The 26,219-nt window shown below is 39.9% G+C and overlaps 1 protein-coding gene across 2 annotated transcripts in view; it reads left to right on the forward strand.

Moving 5' to 3' along the window:
• Positions 1–26,141, forward strand: part of mvda (mevalonate (diphospho) decarboxylase a) — a 46,386-nt gene extending 20,245 nt beyond the window's left edge. Inside the window, exons 4-10 of one of the 2 annotated variants that reach the window (XM_072596059.1) lie at positions 1,485–1,631; positions 2,430–2,629; positions 4,525–4,599; positions 5,360–5,575; positions 7,449–7,564; positions 18,079–18,205; positions 23,640–26,141. In XM_072596059.1, coding sequence (XP_072452160.1) covers positions 1,485–1,631; positions 2,430–2,629; positions 4,525–4,599; positions 5,360–5,575; positions 7,449–7,564; positions 18,079–18,205; positions 23,640–23,714 — 956 coding nt within the window. In that variant the 3' untranslated portion in view covers positions 23,715–26,141. The remainder of the gene's footprint in view (positions 1–1,484; positions 1,632–2,429; positions 2,630–4,524; positions 4,600–5,359; positions 5,576–7,448; positions 7,565–18,078; positions 18,206–23,639) is intronic. The other variant, XM_072596060.1, reaches the window with a different exon arrangement.
• Positions 26,142–26,219: the final 78 nt, after the last annotated feature.

The raw sequence follows: 26,219 nt of genomic DNA on the forward strand, positions 1-26,219 counted from the left end.
ATTGTGAGGGGTGGAAGTGGTTGTGGGAGTGGCCATGATGGGGCCGGAAGTGACATCATCAATCAGCGTGGGGGTGGCAGCTGCATCAGCCGCATTGCTAATGGTGGAATAGATTCCGAGGCCAAGGGAATCTTCTGGAATGTTTGAGGAACGCTGGTTATGGAGGTGGGTGGATAAAAGTTTGTTGTATTTACAGTTTTTGATGTTTGAGATGGAATTGAAATACTGTTTGTTGAGAGTATGAATTCTCCTGAGGATGTAGTACAGAGTGGGTCCTTTGCAATTCTGAGAGAGTGTGGCCCTCAGCTGAGGCAGAGCTGACTGTAGAGAGGTTAGGTGCTGGCACATTACTGCAAGCGTGGAGCGGAGGATCTTGAAGGAGAACTGTTGCTGGTGTTTTTGACTGGGCACCTCCTAGCAGAGCGCTTTAGGGAACATCTCTGGGACACCCGCACCAATCAACCACACCACCCCGTGGCCCAACATTTCAACTCCCCCCTCCCACTCTGCCGAGGACATGGAGGTCCTGGGCCTCCTTCACCGCCGCTCCCTCACCACCAGACGCCTGGAGGAAGAACGCCTCATCTTCCGCCTCGGAACACTTCAACCCCAGGGCATCAATGTGGACTTCAACAGTTTCCCCATTTCCCCTTCCCCCACCTCACCCTAGTTCTAAACTTCCAGCTCAGCACTGTCCCCATGACTTGTCCGGACTTGTCCTACCTGCCTATCTCCTTTTCCACCTATCCACTCCACCCTCTCCTCCCTGACCTATCACCTTCATCCCCTCCCCCACTCACCCATTGTACTCTATGCTACTTTCTCCCCACCCCCACCTTCCTCTAGCTTATCTCTCCACACTTCAGGCTCAGTGCCTTTATTCCTGATGAAGGGCTTTTGCCCGAAACTTTGATTTTGAAGCTCCTTGGATGCTGCCTGAACTGCTGTGCTCTTCCAGCACCACTAATCCAGTATCAGCGGAAGTGGTACAATTGTCATTTAAGAGGCATCAGGATGGGTTTGTATGAATAGGAAGGGTTTAGAAGGATATGAGCCAAATGCTGGTAAATAGGACTAGATCAGTATTGGGATTTTGATCTGCATGGATGAGTTGAACTGAAGAATATGTTTCTGTGCTGTATAACTCTGACTCCATAAACACACAACAGGCAAGACTGCATTTAAAAATACGTTTTCATCAATTTATATGTTTGTTACATATTCTTAGCACTTTGCCAATCATTTTTTCCTTAGAAACAGGAAAAATACACAACATCAATTGAAAGTTTATATTTAAACTGCAGGGGTTCAATAAGAGTACTGAATAGTTTTTCTATGCTTTGTTGAAGCTATACGTGGTAGTATTTGCTTTTGAAAAACACTGACCTTTTTCTAGCATGATTCTAAAATGATTAAAGTGTGATCTGTAATTACAGAAATACTTAAGTTGCAAATACTCAGGAAATTAAAATTTTCTCTCCCAGTCCGCCGTCTAGCAAGAAAAAGAAGAACCAGTGGTGATGGGAATTCTAACACATTATCACTCCACCATAAAGTTCACATCTGCTCTGTAAATAACTTCCCTACAGCAGCAGGCCTGGCCTCCTCTGCAGCTGGTTATGCTTGTCTGGGTAAGCAACATGATCGATGGACCTAGAGCTTTAAAGCATGCACACTATACAAAATGGGGTGAGAACTAAATTGGGCTGAAACAGGGAGAATCGTCTAATTGTATGAGGGTACGGAGGCCTGAGGCTGATCAGAAATTAGACCCTAGGCCTTAGTTATGTTTTTGTAGCCTCAGTTGTAGTTGGCAGTGATCCAAGCTCAGATAATTAACTGGATGATGGTTTGAATTTTGTTTCGTTTTTTTAATCCTTTGAATTCGAGATGCTACAGCACCTCCAACAGTGCAGCATTCTGGCAGTACTGCACAAAACGTCATTGTGTTCCAGAAACAAAACAGAAATTGTTCAAAAAACTCAGCAGATCTGGCAGCATCTAGAGAGAAATCTGAGTTAAAGTTCTGGGTCCAGTGATCACCTTTACAACTTCAGGACCTAAGCACAAAAATCAAACCTGAGTATTGAAGTGTTGCACTGTTAGAGGTGCAGATGACATGTTAAACAGAGGCTCTGTCTGACTTTTCAGATGGATGTGAAAGGTCCCAAGAGACTAGTGAAGAAAAGCAGTTTTTTAGGTGTTTTGGCTAATAGCCATTCATTTAAATGTATTATTTGGCATTGCATTTTTGCTCATTGTGGGTACTTACTGTACGCAGACTGGCTGCCAACCCTCCAACATTACAACAGTGACTACTTCAAAAGTGATTATTAGCTGTAATATGCTTTGAGACATCTAGTCATTATGAAATGTAAGTCTCATTTCCTATGTTTTCATGTTTAACTAATTGATGTTCCTTTTTGCAGTCTATGCACTTGCCAAACTGCATGGTTTGGAAGGAGAGCTGTCTGAGATTGCTCGCCAAGGGTCAGGAAGTGCCTGCAGAAGCATGTATGGAGGCTTTGTGCAATGGATGATGGGAGTGAAAGAAGATGGAAGCGATAGTATTGCCCAGCAAATTGAGCCAGAAACTCATTGGTCAGAGCTTCGAGTCCTTATATTAGTGGTGAGTCCATGGCAACATGAGCAGATCCATTCTCAAGATTCAGTCCTATCATGATAATGACAGTGGCCTAATAATCAGTAGCTCTTCAGGGATTCAATGGGTTAGTTTATTTAAGACAGTACAACATATTATAACCAACTGATTTCTGTATTTGGAGCTTGCAAACCACAGAAAACTAACTGCCAGGTAAGTCACAACATTGCTTACATACAGCAAATTGAGTCCTTAAAATAAACTTTTTGAAAGGAACTACTCTTGGCCCTGACCATACAAGAGACTGCATATGCGTTTATGTACATTCTTTTCTCACTTTGCAACTTGTTAATTAAATTTACAGACCATATTGAGTATGCTATAATCAATTGTGTATTCTACAAAAATGTAAAACTTTTCATCCAACATGTTTGTAATGAATATAAAAGTCATTGAAATTTAAAACAGGGAATACGAGGAATACTCAGTAGATCAGACGTCACGTGTGAAGCAAGGAAGATCATGTTATGCTTACAATCGATGAGGTTTTGCCCGACTTAAGAGATGAACAACTCATTAGAAACAGAGTTGAAAAGAGGGGGCTGGGAGGTAATAAGTATTGATCCATGATTTAGTCTGAGAACAGTTGAGTAAATGACTATTAGGAATGATGAAGAAAAAAGAAACAATAATGAGAGTAATAAAATATTTGAGTGATGCTGTTTATCATGGAGGGGTGGGTTATATGTGGTGACCTATTAATAAGTGGTGATGACTAAAACATTTGTGTTACAGACTTCACTGGTTAGTTTTCATAGCATGCGATAACTCTTGCGAAAAAGTTGGTGGTTGAGCAAGTAGTGTTGGCCATTTTGTAATAAGTAAAAATAATATAGAATTCTTTTAGCATTTTGTTATAATATGCAAAATAATTTGTTTCACGATGTATGCTACAAGAAAGCATTATAATAATTGACTGTAAGCCTTCAACTCTGGATAGAAAAGGTACAGTACTACTGATCGTATCTTGAGGGGGATTAAGGAGCGAGAAAGCTGCTTCTATGTATTACTTCATTAGCAAAGGGCGGCTAAATGTGGCATATTATTTACAGTGTTGTATTATGCTAAGATTGACATGAATAAGTAATGGTTATTTCCTTGAATCAGTAGAAATGCTGTTCCACACTCATCAGCTCAATTCTATAAACTTTGCTTTAATTTGATCAATATGCCACATTAAAATCATTACTGTTCCTGGATATTTGAAAGCAACCCCAAAATATCAGCTAACTCAACAGTTTCTTAAGGCCTACTTTTCAGACATCTACTCAATTAATTATAGTTTAATATGATATATGGTGATTTTTATTTACAAAATTAATGAAATATGAAAAGCAACTATTTCAATCAGCAACTCAAATTATCTTGGCGCTGAAACCTTTTAGAGTTTTTGCAGTTTACAATTTGCCTCATTTTTCCTCTCTCTCAACAGTCTTAAGTTTGGCCCTAAGTAGCTACTATATCAATAGGTATGTATTTCTGTTTTGTGGCTGTCAGTGTCATCAGCACATTAGTTGTTTCATTGCTGAAATAGAAATATTGTTACCCTTGAGAGTTTTTTGTGTGGTAAGACATGTTAACACATAAAGATCACCCTAAATCTATACATTAAAAGAACTGTTGTGTAGCTATTACTTTACATGCACTTACTTTCTTTGCCTTCATTATAATTTTTTAGTGGAAATCATGATTATACTAAACTGCAGGTTTAAAAAAGTAGTCCCATTATGTCACACTCTGACCAACCTATGTTAGACTAAAATCTTTGGATTCTAACTTGTGCTAAATGGTTTGATTTAAGGTGTTTCTCTTGTGGTAAATGACACATCCAGAAGTTCAACTAACTACTGCTTCTTTTCTAGGTCAGTGCGGAACAGAAGCCAATTGGTAGCACTGCTGGGATGCAAACCAGTGTCAAGACCAGTCCATTACTGAAAGTATGAATTTTTTTTTCATTTGAAATATTAGCAAGCTTTTGCAAACTTAGAATTGCAACAAAGAAGTCTGTTCTTCTCCATCAGCCCATGCCAGTTCTACTCTTCCATACAAATTGCAGTCATAACCACATATGTGCACCATGTTTCCATGTGGTTTATTTCCCAATTTTCTTCAATTACATATCTAATCTAGTCTTAAATGTGGACATGGTCTCAGCCTCAGGCATTCCAAAGCCTTACAGCCCCCGTATTGAAAAAAATAAGTTAAAGGAGACTTGATGTGAATTACTTTGTTTAAGATCGGACCATTTCAAAAGAGCCCCAAACACGACACACGTTCAAGTGTCAGAATACTGAATAGGAACTGCTGACTGCTGGTTTTAGAAATTATAGCCATAAAAATGATACTTCATTAACAACTGACTTTATACTTCACCTGGTCAACATTAATTAAAACCTTGGGCCTTTCAGATAGAGATTGTTTTCAAGCCTTTGTTCTGGTTCCATTGGTTCCTTAGGTTGAAATTAGTTGCTTTGTTCTGCTGCATCTATAATTAATATGATAATTAACATAATATCCTTAACATAATATGATAATTAATTTTGAAGATCATTGTTGGCAGTGGGGCTCACAGAACAGGGCTAAAATGTTCTTATTTCCTCTTTGGAAGAAGTTAATGTGAAAAAGATGACTGAATGAGAAGTTAACTCCAGGAAACCATTTCATACCAGAATGGGAATTTGCATTTTATGTTTCCAGTATCGTACTGAAATTGTTCCAGAACGAATGAAAGAAATGATTGATGCAATCAAACGGCAAGATTTTGAAACCTTTGGACAGCTAACAATGAAGGACAGTAATCAGTTTCATGCAACATGTCTTGACACCTTCCCTCCAATCATCTATCTTAATGATATTTCCAAACGCATCATTAACCTGGTACACAGATACAACTCCCATTTTGGGGAGACACGGGTAAGATCTTTACTGTTATCTATACCAAACATAGTGTTCACTTTAGAAGATGTATATACAGCTATTCAAATTTCCACTAATTTCCCAAGCTAGAAGTGATAAATGAACTTTTTCTGGAATAATGATAGAAATACCTTGTTTCCAACTCAGTAATTTCTGACCAGCTTGCTGCCATTACAGCATCTGGTACATGATTGTCTTTCTCAGTCCTGGAGAAGGAGAACAGCCTTCCTCTCCTCCACCCCATCCACTAAGTTCTCCAGTTCCACGTTAGCGAATTAAGGTGCTAACTTCCCTTTCTCAGCTTTGTACTTTGGATTTGTGTAGCAACATTACCTAGGGCAATTCTTGACGTGCAGCATTTAAAGTGGTCTGTAGCTGGAGTATAACCATGGCTTTTGCAGTATGTATGCTGGAAGGTCCTGGCATCAGTGACCACTTCCCTCTTTGCTGACTTGTCAGAGCAAGAGTAGCCTTGTTGAGGCTGGATGCATAATTACTGAGGTGATCAGTGAAAAATTGCATGAGAAAGGTCGCCAGGGCTCACAGTGGGAAACCCTTCATAAAACTCCCTGAAATTTATCCTTAGCCAAAATATGGAAAATTCAGCCTGTAGTTTTTGAGGGTGCGATAAAGCAAAAAAAAAGTGAGGGAGAGAAGTGGGATAATTTGTTTTGGACCAGGGATGAAGGTCAGTGATCACAACAAAGTGGGCTTTGCTGGCAAGGCCAGCTCTTGTTACCCAATCCTAATTGCCCTTGAACTGGGTGGCATAGTCGGCCCTTTCACAGGCCAGTTAAAAGACAACAAATTGCTGGGATCTGGAGGCATATATATACCCAATCAAGAACAGACAGCAGATTTCCTCCCATAAAAAGAGCATTACTGAACCAGATGGGTTTTCCTAAAATCAACGATAGATTTATGGTTGCCATTACTGGGACTGGCTGCAAAGAAATTTACAAATTCATGGTAACATATAAATTCAGCTCCTGTTTTTGGTATTGCATTACCTTATTTAAGTAGCAAAATTGAAACAAAGCAACTTCAAAAAATTTAACGATTAAAATATCAAAAGAATTGTTTGTCCTGGCAGCTAAAAACATTACTCTCAATAATTAAACTGACGGTCCAAGTGTGTATACATTCCAGTATGTTGGGTATTTGTCTTGTTATGCATAATTAATTTATCTATTAGAAATCTATTAGAACATTTCCATTCAGTTGTGACATTAAGTTATTGTAGATCATCACATACGGGTCAAATTTTGAAGCTTCGAGACATGCTTTCTAATATTGGAGGTCCACTTTTGTGCTGAGTAAAAATGTGTAGCATTGGTGGTGCTGCAGGAGGACCCCAGTTCTGTTCATCATGCACAGCATGCTGTGTTGTTGTCTTAAAGTCCCACCTATCTTCATGGAATTATAGTCATATTACCCCCTTAATACTGTTCGTTTATTTCAAAGGTGAATATACAGCTGAACGATTTTGGGCCAATTCCTAATTTGAGTGTAGCTCTAAGCCTGCATTTGTTAACTGAAATTTTAAGGGAAGGTCAACTTGTACATGCCAAGTATGGGTCTAAACATGCATTTTATCACTGACAAAATGAGCTCATCTTGTATGTTGGGTCAACTAATATGTCACAATCTAAAGTAATTGCTCACTGCTTATGAACAACATCTGCCTACTAATTCACCCTTCAGTTCCTGACCAGAATTGATATGAGCTCCATTGTACAGTGGAAACTGAAAGATGGAATATAACCTATGTTGTGATATGGCTAATAATTAAGAATGTACTGAAAATATGTGCAGATAATCTGTAAATTGGGCTGGTATTGCTTTTTGATGCAATTTTTGTTTACATTAGGTAGCATACACATTTGATGCAGGTCCTAATGCAGTCATTTACATACGGGAGCAGCATGTGGATGAGTTTGTGGAAGTTGTGAAACATTACTTCCCTCCTGAAGAAAATGGTGAACAGTGAGTCCTACAATTTTTTTTCTATTATAACCTGAAATTTGTTCAATTTGCAACTTTTGTTGTCCTCAATCGGTAGAGAGAAACAGCCATGTCACTTTGATTTTTGATGTGGAGATGCTGATGTTGAACTGAGGTGGACACCTTCAGAAATCACTTGATACCGGGTTATAATCCAACAGGTTTATTTAAAATCACAAGCTTTCGGAATGTTGCTGCTTCATAAGGTGACGTGGAGGGAAGTGCACAGACTATATCGGCGGAGATATAATAGCAAAATAATTCCAAGTAATTAAGAGTGTCAACAGATAAGTACAAATATTATGAGTGGAGTGTCGACAGACTGAATAACAAGTCTCTGCATGTGATCAAAGGTGTCAACTGGTATGAGTAAAGTGTCAACAGCTGAAAAGCAAGTGAAGGGATGACCAATGAACCGATTTAATTAAGGCAGAGAAATTGTTACAAAACTTCAAAAAAGATGATGCTAGAGGTGAACCAAATGGCCGGAATAAAATAATGGGTATCAGAGTCGCATGATGAGGGTCTAACCAAAGGAACAAGACATCCAAAACTGTACAAACTAATTAAGGTAGAGAGGTAATAACAAGTCATAAAGGTGGTGATATCAAAACAGAACAGTAAGGAAGATTTTACATACAGAACAGAGTGGTGGGGTTACATGTAGCGTGCCATGAGCCCAAGGTCACCGTTGAGGCCACCCTAATGGGTATGGAACTTGGCTATCAGTTTCTGCTCAAAAATTCTGTGTTGTTATGTATCTTGAAGGCTGCATTGGAAGCTGCTTACCTGAAGATCCAAAGCTGAATGTTCTTGCCCGCTGAAGTGTTCCCTGACTGGAGGGAACATTCCTTTCTGGCGATGCTTGCAGTGTCTGTTCATTTGTTGTTGTAGTGTAGGAATTTAAATCAGTAATGTTAATGCAAGTAATGTGGGAAGACAAATGTCAGGGTACAGTACCAGGAATGGCAAATGCAATTGGAGGGTTGTTAGAAATTGTAGATAAAAATTAAATGAGATAAAACTCACCAATGAAAGAAAACTGCAGAGGTGTTCTAGGGACCAGAGTCTTGTGTATATAGCTCTAGGTTGCAAAAGAGGGCTGAACACATGCTTATTTGTCTAGCAGTAGGAGAGTGTATCTGCTATTCACTTGAATGCTATGCCCTTTACTTCCATCCTGTTTATTCTTTAGTGTGTGACACTAGAAGGCAAATGTTTGTGGCCCATCCTTAATTGTCCTTAATACCCCATGGATTTGATGTAGGTCTGTTCCTTGTCCTTTGTGGGGAGTCCCAGATTTTAACCTCCAAGATAGTGAAGAGCAGTGATCTATTTCCAAGTCAGAATGATATATGCCTTGGAGCAGTTGTTTCCCCTTGTATCGGATGCCTTTATCCTTCAATGTGTCAGAGGTCACAGGTTTTCTGGGTTCTGTTGAATGTACCTTGTTAATTTGTTGTTGTAAAGTGTTGCATATTGTTACCACTTTGCCAGTAGTGGAGAGATGGAATGTTTTTACGTTGATGGCTTTGTGTGGGGGAAATAGTGTTTCACTAACTTGATGCAGTTTTTTTGAAGAGGTGACAAAAAACATTGAAGGCAGAATGGTAGACTTGATCTATATGGACTTTGGCAAAGCATTTGACAAGCTTCCACATGGTAGACTGGTTAGATCACGTGGGATTGGGGAGCTAACCAATTGGATACAAAATTTCCTTCAAGATAGGAGGCAGAGGGTAGTGATAGAATATTGTTTTTCAGACTGGAGGCCTATGACCAGTGGTGTGCCAGAAGGATTGCTGCTGGGTCCACTGCTTTTCATCATTTATATACTGAAGAAGGCATTTGGCACAATTTGTTTTTCATTGGTCAGAACACTGCGTATAGGAGTTTAGGACATCATGTGATTGTCAGTTTGGGTAGACCTTTCACAGGAAGGTTGTTGTTAAACTTTCAGAAAAGATTTACAAGGATGGTTGACAAGCCATCTGATATCATGGAGGCAGTGGACAGATGGGGTCATACTGCAGCATTCTTAATGTGTAGGTTGCCTATATGATTTCAATTCTGCTGTCCCTGCTTTAGGAAAGTTGTTGTGAAACTTGAAAAAGTTGAGAAAAGATTTACAAGGATGTTGCTGGGGTTGGAGGATTTGAGCTATAGGGAGAGGATGATTAGGGTGGGGCTGTTTTCCCTAGAACATTGGAGGCTGAGGAGTGACCTTGGAGAGGTTTTAAAAATCCTGAGGGACGTGGATAGGATGAGTAGCTAAGATCTTTTCCCTGGGTGGGGGAATCCAAAACTAGAGGGCATAGGTTTAGGGTGAGAGGGGAAAGATTTAAAAGGGACCTTAGGGCACATTTTTGCATACAGGGTGGTGCTTGTATGGAATGAGCTGCCAAAGGAAGTGGAGGAGGCTGGCACAATTACAACATTTAAAAGGCATCTGGATGGGCATATGAATAGGAAGGATGTGCTGACAAATGGGATTATGTCGGATTAGGATATCTGGTCAATGTGGATGAGTGGGACCAAAGGGTCTGTTTGTTTCCGTGGTGTATGACCCTATGTCTGTCTGTTTCGCTCCCGGCCTCACCCTCACTGCTCCCTCCTCGCTGACCTCTCTGGTTGCGCCCCCCCCCCCCCAGTCTCACCCTTTCATGTGTTCATCTGGAAATGAATGTTCGTCAGGTTTCGAATATCCAGGTGGCTTTCTCTCTTAACATTCCAGATGAACAATTTGGAAGCTGTCCACTAAGCATGACTCAGTCACCTTTGTGTACAAAGTATTTATTACGTTATAGTAAATAATAAATTCTTGGCATTCGGCAGTAAAATTCCAGTAAGGTTGTCAAGGTTGTAAATTTAATGTAATAGCAATAGATAATGACCGAACATGGCATTCTCTTCTATTAGTTCAGCAAAGTGCAATGCGTAAGTTGTTGTGGGTCTTAATTGCAACACTTAGGGAAATCACTCATTATGTGCAAGACTATTAGTAATCAGTGGTTTTCCCATGTATTGCTTGTAGGGATTCTGAGGAAATGGCATTTAATAAGGCAATACATCACATGAAGCTGTGGCTGCTGGAAAAATGAACAAAAGAAAACCAGACGAGAGAAACCAAGTTAAAGGGTGAAATCTTGCCGCCCGGAATAGTGGGGGCGTTGGCAAGTTAGTTGGAAAAATAGGATTAGATTGGAGAAGAATCCAAATTTCTAACCAAGTTTTGATCAGCAAGACAAGAATCTTAATGGTGAGCAGTGAGAGGCCCATTAACATGTCATTATTATCTAATTTAACGAAATTTATATGGTGTCTTCTCATTTTCCACTTGCTGAACATAAAAGACAATGACAGTTCCTAATGCAAAAGTACAAACACATATATAACCACTCCAGCTAGACACTTGCATTTAGACAATAGTCAATCATCTCAGACAATAGTCACTAGCATTTCAGAGCATGCTTCATTGGCAGCTCTCCTTACAGTATGCATCTACACTGGAATGCTGCACTTTGGAGTGCACAAACACTTTTCACTGGAATGCTGTTGTCAGGATTCTTTGCGTGCAGGGACAGGCAACCAGCTCATGAGCTCATCGAGAGCTTCTCATGTGCTTTCTTAGCACTCAAGTCACTTTGTCCCTGTTTAGATGCGTAAGCTTCTCTGCCTTGACTTGGCCTCTTGCACTTTGCACTCCCCACGCTGCCAGAGCTCGAGTTCACAGTACCTCTGTCCTGTCTTCCCTTCTACAGCAGCCACAGAGCAAGGCAGCTTGTCATGATTTCCAGCAGTGATCAGTCAAGGAGGTGGACATATTTTCTATGCTGGTCTCACATATGCACCATGCTGATGAGGTCACAGGTGGAGGTTCCCTCAGATTCAGAGGAGATCACAAGTCTATCACCCTCCATGCCATTTCCTTCAGATGAGAGAAGCATGGTGTTGCAACAAAAATAAGAAAGTCCAGGACATTACTATTGCAGGTCCAGCTCCAGTAGTTGCCATAGTTCAATGATAAAGAGTGGGTGGCTATCATATCCAGGTGGCTGTCAAGGTGACAGCTACACTAAACTTTTTATGTAACTGGCTGCTTCCAAGGAATCACTAGGGAGGGAGGGTGGGGGGGAGCTTTCAAGACTTGAAGCATAAAAATGTGGTTTGCATTACACTGCTTCATCTTATTTCCCTGTGATGACATCATTGCAGTTGGGCAGTAGGCTTTGCCAACATAACTGACTCACCCTTGGTGCAAGGTGCTGCACGCCTGTCAAATTGAGTGGGCCCTATCGTAACAGATAATTTCAAGAACAGAAAAGGCTTCAATTCCAGGAATGTTCGCATTGGCCATGATCAGCAGTACCACATCTTAGAAGTCTGCGCCAGGTACCTTGGGAGTTGCCATAATGCCTATATCTTTGAGAGCTCTTGTATTCCTGATTTGTTTCAAGGGCTGAACACCTTACAAGAATGATGACTGGGGGATGAGAGCTAACTTTTTGAAACCAAAGCTAATGAGTCTATTATGCCTGAGACCAAACAAAGCTACAATGCTGCCCATTCTTCAGTCAGGGCTATCATGGAGCAGACGAGGTGAGGTTCTGATGACGTTCTCATGCTTGCGATTGTCCAGGTGTTTTGACTCTGACAAGCTGGGAGGGTGGCAGCTGTCTTTTGAAGAAGAAGGTGAAGACAGTGAGCAGGAGGAATATCACCTACATGATGGTACATTGCATCATCAACACAACAAGCCAGGCAAGGTTTAATAGACACCCATTTACATGAAATGAGAGCTAGATAATGAGCATAAGTTTGTTGCTACTTGAATGGCAAGCAGTCTGTATTTGTTCCCAGATGTAATTGCAGTTTCTGTTTATTTGTACATTCTTTGGCTGTTGCTGTATAAAAGTGAAAGATTCCAACCATCAGTAGGCTTTCCTACTGATTCTAAAATGAGTTGAGGCTAAGCAAGGGTAAGCTGTGTACCTTGTTCTTCAATAGCAATACATCTGAGAATGTGCACTAGTATTTGCAATAAAGTGTCAGCTGTATGAGTTTTCAGTTCCCTCCCAATCTGTGCACAAACAAGAACTCCTCGCCTGCATCACTTGACCTGCTTTCTGGCCAGGGTTTGAAAATGGTACAGGCACAAGGAATCCAGGGAAATTCCAGCAATGGCAAGTACTTCCTCCTCTAGTGAGAGGGGAGATAGGATAAACTGTGCACCATAGAGATGTGGTGCACTGCTGGTAAGGTGAGTTTCCGAGAATAGTGTGAGAAATCTCATTCGGGCTTGTGGGTAGAATTCTTCCACGAAACTCGCCAAAATACTTGGAAATTTGCTGGTGAAATTCAGTCTAATGTTTCAGGACAGGTTCTGAAGAAAATTATTTTAAATTAAACTCTTTCTTCAGAGGCTGGATCTGTTCAGTACATCCAACATTTTCTGTGTTTATGTCACTTGAGGCAAACAATTATGTACAAGTGCTGTTCCTGAATAAAGCAATTTTGTTTGAGGATTTATGAAGGACATGACAGTAATTAAGTATGTTGGGAAAGTGAGTTGAGAGTGCAGTGGTAATGAAAATATCACTTATTTTTGGGAAGTAATTGGTTTAGGAATTTACAATTAAAGTGAAGGGACAGGGAAGATCCGAACAAGACTGAAGGTATTTTGGGGATGGGGAATGGGAATTTGTTTGAGGGGTTATAGACTACATGTAAACAGGAAAATATACGAGAACTGCAAGAAAATTGTTGATGTGTAACAATGGCCAGATCATGTTTTTGAGTGCATACCATTAGAAATCTTGCTGTCTTCACACTCAGGCTGACAGCCATTTTCACCATCTTTCGGGGCCCCAGGATGAAACAAAGGTGTTTGGTGAAAAGGCAAACTGACCACATCTGGCTTATGGCCCTGTCCATCACCTAACCATGCAAGGACGACATATCCATAACAAGTGCCATGCAGCCACAAGGTACGTTATGGAGAAAACCAGTGGCAGCCTGTTTTCAAAGAAAAAACTTTTGCTGCCTTGTCTGCTTTGGGGTTGCTTTTCAGCACTCACCAAGATGTGTTGAGTTTCAACTTAGACTATGGAGGAAGCAGCAGATCCGTAAACATGAGGGTTTTGCCTTTAGCACCAGGGATTTGGAGGCCACCTTGGAACAAGAGGCGAGAGGGAAGTTACTGAGGATCTCTGACTGGCAAATGCAATTCTGGTGTTTTTATAATGCCATTCCACCCTTGGCATTGCTTCAGAATTCACCACCATCTTTTGCTCCATTGGCTATATATCATGATCATCTTGGCTAAAATCCTGAGAAGTATTAGCAACAAAGAAAAATACCGTATCATAACTACTTCACCAAATACACTTCAAATAATTCCTACAAAACTCAATTGTGCGCCTTTTCTGGATTCCATGGTTCTTGCCTAGCAGATGTTACCTGGTTTTCATACTCAAACACACAGCTTTCAGTGTGGCTGCTGGCAACTTGCCGACCTCACTAGAGGAGTCTCTAGTGGCCTTGCACTAAGATCTTGAGCAGCACTGGACCTTGACGGCTGTGCTTCAGACTATACCACTTCAGCATAGATGGCAACTGGCTGGCTGGCTGAAAGGTACCAGAAAAGGTACTGAAGGACCAATAGTAATGGGAACAGGAATGTTGTCATCTTCAGGGATAACATTAAGTATATGCACCACAGAACCACTGCCACTCCCTGGGTCACCTGCCTCAGCAGTTCTAATCATCTGATAGAGGACAAATTGCTGGAGAGCTGTGAGAACCTGCCTGCTCTTTAGAAGTGAAACTCACAGTTTTGGTGGCAACAGTCTGAAGCTGCGTGGCAGCAAGTATGGATCCCATGACTTCAGTCTGAATTTCCACTGCAGCACATTCCAATGAAAATGACGTATTGGCCACTGGACGCATCATCATGAATTGGATCGGCAAGTGTCATTGTGGAATTGGGATGGGTTTCCAGTTCTGCAAGAAACTCTGCCAGGTAGCTGGACTCTGCCTTGTTCCTTGATTAAAAACAACAAGCTCCTTGATAAGCTTGCAAGTCTACCAACGACCTCCGTATGTGTGCTTATCAGTTCTCCTGTACCCTGTTCATCAAAGTCCTTATGAGTTCTCTGTAGCAGAAGTGGGAAACAAGAATATGAAGTCTATTGACATTTTGCAATCTATTTGTGCCTGAAGCCTCGCCATGTGGTGTGTTAAAATCTGAGTTGGTGGCTATAATATTCCCATCATACGGTGGTACTTCGTCCTCAGAGCTGTAGCATTCTCACTTCTCATCGTTAGGCTGCTGTGGCTGACTAAGCAGTGGTTCATTTGTGCCTGATGGTATAAATGCAGTAGTGAAAAAGACTGGGTGAAAAGCAAGAGATCTGTGATTTCACCTTTTGCAGCTTTCATTTCATGCTAATACAGAAAGTAGGAAGAATGGGGAGGAACTTAAATTGACAGGATGTGACCAATCGTCACTCACAAGGATCTGTGTTAGGGCCTCAATTATTCATATTTTTATTAATGACTTGGATAATGACATGGAAAGTCGTATGTTCAAACTTGTTGATAACACAAAGATAGGCACTGTTATAGACAGTGTAGGTGATCGCATAAATTTATAAAGGTATATTGATAGACTAAGTGAATGGGTAAAACTGTGGCAAATGGAGTTCCACGTAAGTAAGTGTGAAATTATCCATTTTGGACCAAAAAGGATAGATCAGGTTACATTTTAGACTATCTTAAGTTACATTTAGTGGGTGTCCAAAGGGTTCAGGTGCATAGATTTTTAATGTCACAAACAGGTGCAGAAAATAATCATAAAAAATAATGGAATGGTGGATTTTATATCTAGAGGATTGGAATACAAGGATGCAGGAATTATGCTGCAGTTATAGCAAACCCTGGTTAGACGCCACTTGGAGAACTGTGAGCAGATTTGGGCATCACATCTTAGGGAGGATATATTGGCTTTGGGGGGAGTACAACGTAAGTTTACAGGAATGATACTTGTCTCTTCAGGGATTACATTGTGAGTAGAGATTGTACAAATTAGGCATACTTTCTCTAGAACTTAAAAATTTAAGGAGTGATCTGAACAAAGTCTTCAAGATATTAACAGGAAAAGACAGAGTAGATGAAGGTAAACTATTTCCACTTGTTGATTCTGGAACTAGGGCCATAATCTGAGAATTAGAGCCACACCTGGAGAGGTTAGGAAGCACTTCGCCACACACAGGGTGGTGGATGTTTGGAACTCTGTTCCACAAATGGCACTGGATGCAAAATCAGTTGTAAACTTTAAACCAGGGATAGATAAATTTTTAAGCAAAGGTATTAAGGGACATGGGCCAAAGGGCAAAGGGCATGTATATGGGGTTAGGCCACAAATCAGCACAGATCTCATTGAATGGCAGAACAGGCGTGAACAGGTGCTGAATGGCCTACTCCTGTTCCTATGTATTAAATAGCAGAATGAAGTAAGGTGTGCTTTGAGAAGCGGCTTACAACAGGCACATTCTGTCTCGAATGTTTTCAGCAATGCGAGATGCAATGTGCAAACAAGATTCCCATGATACTGAGTGTTTGTAGAGGGCTTTGAATGATGTAGATGTTTTCTCTCCAGTTCTCTGAAAAATCCAAATTAAGCACAAAAGACAGAAGAATAGCAAAAAAGGGGGAGATGAAACAAAATGTAATTAAAATATAATGAAGTTAAAAGTAAAAAAGGAGTAAGGGCTTTTATAAATGCTAAAAACACAAAAATGCTGACTGCTGAAAAATACAATGGAGAAAAATGGGGCTATTGAAAAATTCAAACTATTCAATTAATTGATTCAAGCAAAAGCACAATGAAAATTTAAAGAAATTTGCAATACCATAGCCAATAAAAAGGCATTGCAAGTGAGGCTGATAAAGAAGCTGAACTATTGGTATTCCTAACTAAAAAGCAAAATAATCAGTGATAATGGCAGCAGAATGAGTTATCAAAAGCTACAAGGAAATATGAAACAAAAGCAGAATTGGGCTGAACAAGGACTGCATTGTGGGATACTGGCTCCAAAATGCAAGCAAGCTAAAGAGGCAAGCTTTGAAGTTGGCTTGTTTTCTGAATAATTGAAGGGGGAAATAAATGAAGAAAACTTATTTCTTGAAATTTTAAAATTAAAAGCAGCCTTCAATTTTGAAAAGAGGCAATTATGTAAAAAGGGCACAAGTATCTTGCAGAATAATTAACCTGACTTGAAAAAGAAACTAAATCTTTATTTTAAAGTGCACAAACATGAGAGAAGGGTTCTGTTGAAAGGTTATCAACTTGAAACATAAACCCTTTTCTCTCTGCCAATGCTTCCTGCTCCCTATTTTTAATTTCAAATTTGAGTATCTGCCTATTTTACTTCAATTTTAATAACTTTAACACCATTTTGTCAAATTATCTCTGGAAGTTATGTGAACTACAAAAAGGCAAGATGTAGCACTGATGTATGAAATTGAACCCCCCCCCCCCCCCCCACCTTGTTGCCCTGTGTATACCGTTAAGTAATCTTCTGATAGATACTGAATTAATTTAGAAAATTAATTTTGGTAACATTTTTCTCTGAAACTTTCTCTTTTTTAAACTGCAATAACTAAATGCTGTGCTAAGTACACTTAAAACCTTGGCATTAAATAGTTTCACTTCTTAATTATACCCAAAGTCGAAAATGCTGGTAATGGTCAACAGATCTGGCAGTATCTGTGGCGAGTTAAGAGGTAATATTTCAGGTCTGTCACCCTTCATTAGAACTATGGAAGTCAGAGCATTTAGATTCTAGATTTAATATGAAGTTAAGCTTGCATATTGCTGAGGGAAGAGTGAAGGGCAATAGAAGGAGGGGTCGACTTAGGCTCACTTGGATGCTGGATATCACAGATGGTTGCTGATGGCGTACAGTGGGTGTGTGAAGGTAGGGTAAGTCAAACACTTGGAGTATACCATGTTAGCGGATCTCCTGACCAGAGTAGATAAGGCAACAACAGCAGCAAACTAAAATATTTTCATACCAGTACACTCAAACTATCATTAACCTTAATATTGTTCATTAACATGTAGGCCTAAGGAAACAGTTTTGTTTGACAATGCCTTTTATATGATATTCCTCATATATTCATTCATCAAACGTCCCATTGTCTCAAAATCTTAGCCTTGTTATATATGGGGAGGTAGGGAGGATAGGGATTATGCAAGTTAGTTATTAGGATTCCTGGGATGGCTACAAAGCTGTCCTTCCACGATCTCTTCCATGTTTTGAATCAGCATTTACCTCCTTTCAAGCCCTGATTCTTTTCTTTACATTTTTTAGTTTGGAAAATATGACTGCTTCTGATGAATGTGCACAAAAAGTGGATGAAGTCTGTATAATTGCGAAAGAGAAGAAAAAAGTTTTAACAAACTGCATTTGCTTCTCTCTATTCTATTACAGTCTTGTCTTTTTTCCTAGATTCCTGAAAGGTTTGCCTGTAAATTCAGTATCTGTATCAGAGCATCTGAAGTCCAGCATCCAGATGGATTCAATTAAGTCTGGAATTCAATATATCATTAACACTCAGGTAAATGTTCAATTCAGTGTCTCCACATAACTTCCTGTTGCTGGCTTTTTTTTACTCTGTTGTTTGATGATGTTTTATTTGCCCTACTGCTGTCTCTTGCATTTTTTTGAGCTCAATGTTAATCGTCTCCCACATTTGGTATCATCAGAATATTCCTTTCAATATCCTCTTTCTTTACCTCAACTGGAGATTCCTCCCATTGTGGTCGATTAGGGCTGTCAACTGTGTTCAACCTCTTTGTACCTCTGCCGTCCTTCCCATCCCCATTTGCTTAGAATGATCGAGTTCCCCTTGCCCTCACCTTCCACCCACCAGTCTCCACATTCAAAGAATCATGATTGATTTCTGCCAGCTTCAGTAGGGTACCACCACCAAGCTCATCTTCCCTTGCCCTTCACTTTCAGACTTGTGCAGGTACCACACCTTCCTTCAATGTCTAACACTTTCTCATGCCCCCATGGCACCTTTCCATACAATTGTAGAGGGTACAACGTTAGCCCTTCACTTCCTCCCTCCCCACCATTCAAGGCCCTAAACGCTCCTTCCAAGTGAAGTTGTGTTTTACTTGTACTTCTTTCAATCTAGTCTGCTCCATTCACTGCTCACAATGCAGCCTCCTTTTATATTGGCAAGACCAAATGTAAACAGTGAGACCACTTCGCAGAATACTTCCGTCTGTAGAAATGACCCCAACCTTCCAATTGTTTGCCATTCAATAAAACATCTTGTTCTCATTTCCGGTGTCATACAGTCATAGAGATGTACAGCACGGAAACAGACCCTTCGGTCCAACTCATCCATGCTGACCAGGTAACCTAACTTAATCTAGTCCCATTTTCCAGCATTTGGTCCATATATCTCTCTTAAACCCTTTCTGTTCGTATACCCATCCAGATGCCTTTTACATGTTGGAATTGTACCAGCCTCAACCACTTCCTCTGGCAGCTCATTCCATACATGCACCACCTTCTGCACAAAAAAGTTGCCCCGTTAGATCCCTCTTAAATTTTTCTCCTCTCACCCTAAACCTATCCCCTCTGGTTTTGGACTTCCCCACCTGAGAGAAAAGGTGTCTGTTCACCGTATCCCTATCCGTCATAATTTTATAAACCTCTATAAGGTCACCCCTCCGCCTCCAATGCTCTAGGGAAAACAGCCCCATCTTATTCAGCCTCTCCCTGTAGCCTAAATCCTCCAACCTTGGCAACCTTCTTGTAAATCTTTTCTGAACTCTTTCAAGTTTCACAACATCCTTCCTAAAGAAGGGAGACCAGAATTGCACACAATATTCCAAACATGCCCTAACCAATGTCCTGTACAGCCACAACATGACCTCCCAACTCCTATACTCAATGGTCTGACCAATAAAGGAAAACATAACCAAACGCCGCCTTCACTATCCTATCTACCTGTAACTCGAGGAACTATGAACTTTGTTCCACAACACTCCCCAGGACCTTACCATCAAGTGTATAAGTCCTGCTTAATAGTCTTTTACAAAATGTGGCACCTCATATTTATCTAAATTAAACTCCATCTGCCACTCCTCAGCCCATTTAGCCCATCTGATCAAGATCCCATTGTACTCAGAGGTAACCTTTGCTGTCCACTACATTTCCAATTTTGGTGTCATCTGCAAACTTACGAACTACACCTCCATTGCTCCCACCCAAATCATATATATACATGACAAAAAGCAGTGGACCAAGCACCGATCCTTGTGACACACCATTGGTCATAGGCCTCCAGTCTGAAAGGCAACCCTCCGACTTCTATCTTGGAGTCATATAGTCTAGACCAATTCAGGATGGCAAGTTTCTTTCCCTAAAGGACATTAGTGAACCAGGTGGATTTTTTAATGACAAGATAGTGATAGTTGTCATGGTCAACATTACTGACATTAGACTTATATTCCTTATTTACTGTTTGAAATTAAACTCTACTAGCTGCCATGATGTAAACTGACAACCATAAGTCAATAACCTGAGTCTCTGGATTGCTAGTCCTTTGACATGATCATTTCATCAACGTCATTATTTGCTCTAATTATTTTACTGCTGCGGCATCTCCGAAGTCGGTGTGCAGCAGCGGCTTCCAAGCCTGTGAATCAATGCAGGGAACAAGGTCATTGTGCTAATTGGCATATGTGGAACATCTGAGCAGCCATTTCTCCATAATTGACCTATACCTTTTGAATATTCAGTTATTTAGTGGTCAGGTTAATGGATCAGTGCTCCCCACCTCCACTTTAATTAGTGGTGTATAAATAGATACAGCTTCTGTGGACCTTGGGAAATAATGTGTTTATTGCTTCCTCAGTAATTTTCTGCATTTTTCCTGGATATTGATATGTTTATCACCTTTATTCCCAAAAGAACTATTTATTTTCATTATAGAGTCATAGAGATGTACAGCACGGAAACAGACTCTTCAGTCCAACTCGTCCATGCCGACTAGATATGCCAACCCAATCTAGTCCCAGTTGCCAGCACTTGGCCCATATCCCTTCAAACCCTTCCTATTCATACTCATCCAGATGCCTTTTAAGTGTTGCAATTGTACTAGCCTCCACCACTTCCTCTGGCAGCTCATTCCATACACATACTACCCTCTGCGTGTAAATGTTGCCCCTGAGGTCTCTCTTATATTTTACTCGTCTCACCCTAAACCTATGCCCTCAAGTTCTGGATTCCCTCACCTTAGAGAAAAGACTTTTTCTGTTTACCCTAACCATGTCCTTCATGACTTTATAAACCTCTATAAGGTCACCCCTCAGCCTCTGATACTCCAGAGAAAACAGCCCCAGCCCTAGTATTAAGTTAGCTTGGAGCAGTGATATGCTCTTCTTGTCTGATATGGGAGAGTTTCAATGTTACTGAGGATTATATCTGCAATAAATACCTTTTGGTTGCGAATGCTATCAGATCTAATGGATCAGTTGGAGTGACAGTTCAAGGCAATGAGGAATTTACAAGAGCAAGGGGATGTGATGGATGGCAGTTATAGAAAGGGAGAATACAGTCACATAGATGGGTTAACTCCAGGAAAGGTAGGCAAGTAGTGCAGGAGTCTTCTGTGGCATTTAAAACAGGTATGCTGTTTTGGAAAATGTAGGGGGGTAATGGATTCTCAGGGGAATGTAGCATGAACAGCCAAGTTTCTGGTATCAAGACAAGCTCTAATGCAATGAGAGGTATGTCAGATTCCAAAAAATCGATTGTATTAGGGACTGTCTAGTCCTAGGCACAGACAGATGTTTCTGTGACCAGCAGCGAAAAATCAGATTGGTGTGTTGCCTCCCTGGTCCTCTGATCAAGGATAACTCCTGAGGTTGCAGAATTCTCTAAAGGGGAGAAGGACCATTAGGAGGTTATTGTACACATTGTAAACAATTACATAACAAGGGAAGAAGATGAGATTCTGAAGGGAGAATATGGAGAGTAAGGCAGGAATTTAAAAAGGAGGTCCTCAAGAGTAGTAATATCTGGATTACTTGGGTGCTATGAACTAGTGAGGGCAGGAATAGGAGGATCAAGTAGATGAATGCATGGCTGAGGAGCTAGTGTATTGGGGAAGGATTCACATTTTTGGATCATTGGAATCTCTTCTGGAGTAGAAGTGACCTGTACATGAAGGATGGATTGCACCTGAATTGGAAGGGGAATAATATACTGGCAGGGAGATTTGTTAGAACTGCTCAGGAGGATTTAAAATGGTAAGGTGGGGGGGTGGGACCCAGGAAGATAGTGAGGAAAGAGATCAATCTGAGACTGGTACAGTTGAGAAAAGAAGCAAGTCAAACAGTCAGGGCAGGCAAGGACAAAGCAGAGAACAAGGTAGGACTGATAATTTAAAGTGCATTTATTTTGATGCAAGACACCTAACAGGGAAGGCAGATGAAAGCACAGCATGGTTAGAAACATGGGACTGGGATATCATAACAATTACAGAAATGTGGCTCAGTGATGGACAGTACTGGTAGCTTAATTTTCCAGGATACAAATGCTACAGGAAGGACAGAAAGGGAGGCAAGAGAGGACGGGGAGTGACGTTTTTGATAAGGGATAGCATTACAGTTGTACTGAGGGAGAATATTCCTGGAAATACATCCACGCAAGATATTTGGGTGGAACTGAGAAATAAATGGATGATCACCTTATTGGGATTGTATTATAGACCCCCTAATAATCAGAGGGAAATTGAGAAACAAATTTGTTAGGAGATCTGTTATCTGTAAGAAATATCAGGTAGGGGATTTTAACTTTCCAAACATAGACTGGGACTGTCATAGTGTTAGGGTGTTTAGATGGAGAGGAATTTAAGTGTTTACAAGAAAGTTTTCTGATTCAGTATGTGGATGTACCTACTAGAGAAGGTGCAAAACTTGACCTACTCTTGGGAAATAGGCTGGGCATGTGACTGAGGTGTCAGTGGGGGAGCACTTTAAGGCCAGTCAATATAATTCTATTAGTTTTAACATAGTGATGGAAAGAGATAGACCAAATCTATATATTGAAGTTCTAAATTGGAGGAAGGTTAATTTTGACAGTATTAGGCAAGAACTTTTGAAAGCTGATTGGGGGCAGATGTTCACAGGTAAAGGGTCAGCTGGAAAATAGGAACCTTTCAGAAATGAGATAACAAGAGTCCGGAGATAGCATTTTCCTCTTAGGGTGAAAGGCAAGGCTGGTAGATGTAGAGAATGCTGGATGACTAAAGAAATTGAGTCACTAGAACTCTGGGAAGCTATGGAAGCGATCATTGGGCCCCTTGCTGAGATATTTGTATCATCAATAGTCACAGGTGAGGTGCTTAAAGACTGCAGATGGCCTAACATGGTGATACTGTTAAAGAAAGGTGGTAAGGACAAGCCAGGGAACTATAGACCGGTGGGCCTGATGTCTGTGGTGGGCAAGTTGTTGCAGGGAATCGTGAGGGACAGGAGTTACATGTATTTGGAAAGTCAAGGATTGATTAGGGATAGTCAACATGGCTTTGTGCATGGGAAATCATGACTCATAAACTTGATTAAGTTTTTTGAAAAAGTAACAATGAGGATTGATGAGGGCAGAGTGGTGGACATGATCTATATGGACTTCAGTAAGGCGTTTGACAAAGCTCCCCATGGGAGACTGGTTAGCAAGCTTAGATCTCATGGAATACAATGAGAACAAACCATTTTTATTGGATACATTTAACGTACATTAATGCAACTAGTTAAACTGGATGATGTTAGAATTACATTTAGTTTGCTTTTCCTGGGGGATTGGAAGGAATTTAGGTGCTTTCTGTTCTTAGATAGATAGTTTTTGTTTACCTCCCTTTAGAGAGAGCTCCTTGTTAGTGCAGGGAATTTTTCGTTTAATTTTATTCCACACTTTGTTCTGTTGAGAATTGAGCTTTTTTTTTTAAAAGTCTGTTTTCCTTTCCAAAGGTAGGGCCGGGGCCACAGTTGATACAAGATGCCAACCTTCACCTACTTGGAGAGAATGGATTTCCCAAGCAATAGAGTCTAAAAGAAACCTTTCTGCAGTTAGAGGGAGAGCTGTAAGATCTTTACATTGATTGTCATAAACGTGGCATTTTTTATCTGAGTTATATTGCACATGCAGACCACTTCTGGTTTCAGTTTGTATCAGCAAAGGTTCATGTTTTCAACTTTTGGTACATAACGTGTCTGAATTTGGAAGAAAGAACTAAAGCCTATAAATGTAGAAATCTGAAAAATCGTATGAAGTTTGTTGTCTGTCTATTTCATATTACTCCCTGTATATCTAACCTAATAATACAATTTCAAACTTATTCCTGGATCTTGGCTTAGTTAATAGTATAGTTTAGTGTGTAAAAGGGGGAAAAAAACCTACACTGTATAGTAATGTAATATATTACTAGTATTTATTCATTAACGTTGACCTTTTGTTCAATATAGTTTTAATGTAATTTAGTTTCTGATGAAATTCCTTTTGAATTTTATAACATTGACAAACAAGGTGCTGCATCCATGTGTAAATCACGAACAAAATTGTTTAGAAGTATGTGGAAGTTCTCTGAAGTTTTACTGAACTAATATACAGAATATCATCTTTTGTATATTTGAATGCATGCCAATGATATCAATGGTGGATACCAAATGCAGATGGGATTTGCATCTTTGAATTGTAAATACCATAGATTTGTATTTTCTTTTGAATGTTGTCACTCAAACTTGCTCTAATCCATTAAATTAATGGATTAATCCATCAAATATAGGATCCAATCCAAGTTAAGTATCATTCAACAAATAAGAGGAGTAGGACATTTGTTCCCTCCAATCAGCCACATTATTTTATAAGGTCATAACTGATCTGCGAAGGTCTCACTCCTCTTGCATGTAAGCTCCTTACAGCTATCCATCTAGCCAGCTCTCCTTAAAATACTTCCAGTGATCTAACCTCCAGAACACACTCAGGTGGAGGATTCCTGACATTCATTAACCTTCAGGAGAAGAAATTCCTTTTCATCTCCATTTTAAATGAGTGTTCCCATATTCTGTAACCATGTCCCCTATTTTGATATTCCTGTAGGAGTGGAAACATCACCTCATCATTTACACAGTCAAGACCCCTCAAAATCTTATGTTTTTATAAGATCATCCCTCATTCTTCTAAATGCTAATGAATAAAGGCCTTAGTCATTCTTCATAAGTTTCTCAGGAAATAGCCTAGTGAATCTTTTTGAACTACCTCCAAAGCTAGTTTATAATTTGAGTACAGACTGTATACAGTATTTCGTGTGTGGCTGGCATTACCAACAGTCTGCACAGTAACAATTTGTAACAAGACTTCCTTATTTTTAAACTCCTAACAATAAAGGCCAAACTTCCCATTTTTAATTACTTGCTGCACCTGCATACTTACTTTGTGTTTAACCTTAGAAATTCAGATAATGAGATAAGATAACATTAAGATGCTCTATGAGCATTTTATATTTTTCACATGGGATAACCAGATACTTCCAGAACATAAAAGCTAGTTGAAAATAAAATGATGATGATGATGATGTGGTTGGTCTAGACTAAATAATATGAGTGCTCATGGAAGAGTCTACAACCTGTGTTAGCTTGTTGTTGGAGTGGGAGTGGGGGTATATAATTCTTCATTTGCAATGTTTTAGATTCTAGTTCGGGAATTGGAAATCTTTCCACAATTTTACTGTGAATTGACTTAATTTTTATGCATTTTGAATGATCTCCTTTCTAATTATGGTGTTGTACAAGTTGCTTGTACATTTAATCCTCTCTTCACTATCAGTCATCCTGATCTCCGAGGTTTGACCTTGTCACTTTGAGCTTGCAGGGATTGGGGACGGATTGGGATGACAGAGTCAATGGAATTTGGTACTGTGCCATCATACCATTTGTGGATAATCGAATTCCTCCACTTTGTGTATAGGTGATTTCAGATTTATAACTGGGATTCATGATGATGAACTCAGATTTTCACTTCAATTGGTGCACATTAACTGCATATTATCCTGTTGCACCTCGTACTAATTTCTCCAATTTTTCTGTGTTTCCTTTTGTTGATGTGTGATTCTATGACACCTTGACATGTATCTGTTATGTCCCAAACATTATGTAAATTCTGATAAAATGTAGGAGATGCAGACACTGAATGCAGCCGAATCGAATAAATTCTTGTTAAATTACTTTTTATAAACTACCACAGCTTGATCAATGTGTTAATGACTTAACTTTTTAAACATATATTCACTCTCTTCACGTACACTGTATATTGATTCCTTTTACATTAGTGTTCTTGTTAATGTCATGAAGAATACAAGACAAAAAGCTATGACGAATATGCCTTTTTGAGATGTGCTTTTAAGATGTCTAATATTTTAAGTGAAAACAGTGCTATGTGTGAGATTTTCTTGAAAAATAAACTGTTACTTATAATCTGTGTGCATCAATTTTATTTTATTAAGCTGTTTTCATTTTCTTATCAGCCTGGATTTTTAGCTTCTGCCAACAAAT

This window comes from Chiloscyllium punctatum, chromosome 26, assembly GCF_047496795.1.
Source record: "Chiloscyllium punctatum isolate Juve2018m chromosome 26, sChiPun1.3, whole genome shotgun sequence".
In the NCBI taxonomy this organism is placed as follows: Eukaryota; Metazoa; Chordata; class Chondrichthyes; order Orectolobiformes; family Hemiscylliidae; genus Chiloscyllium; species Chiloscyllium punctatum.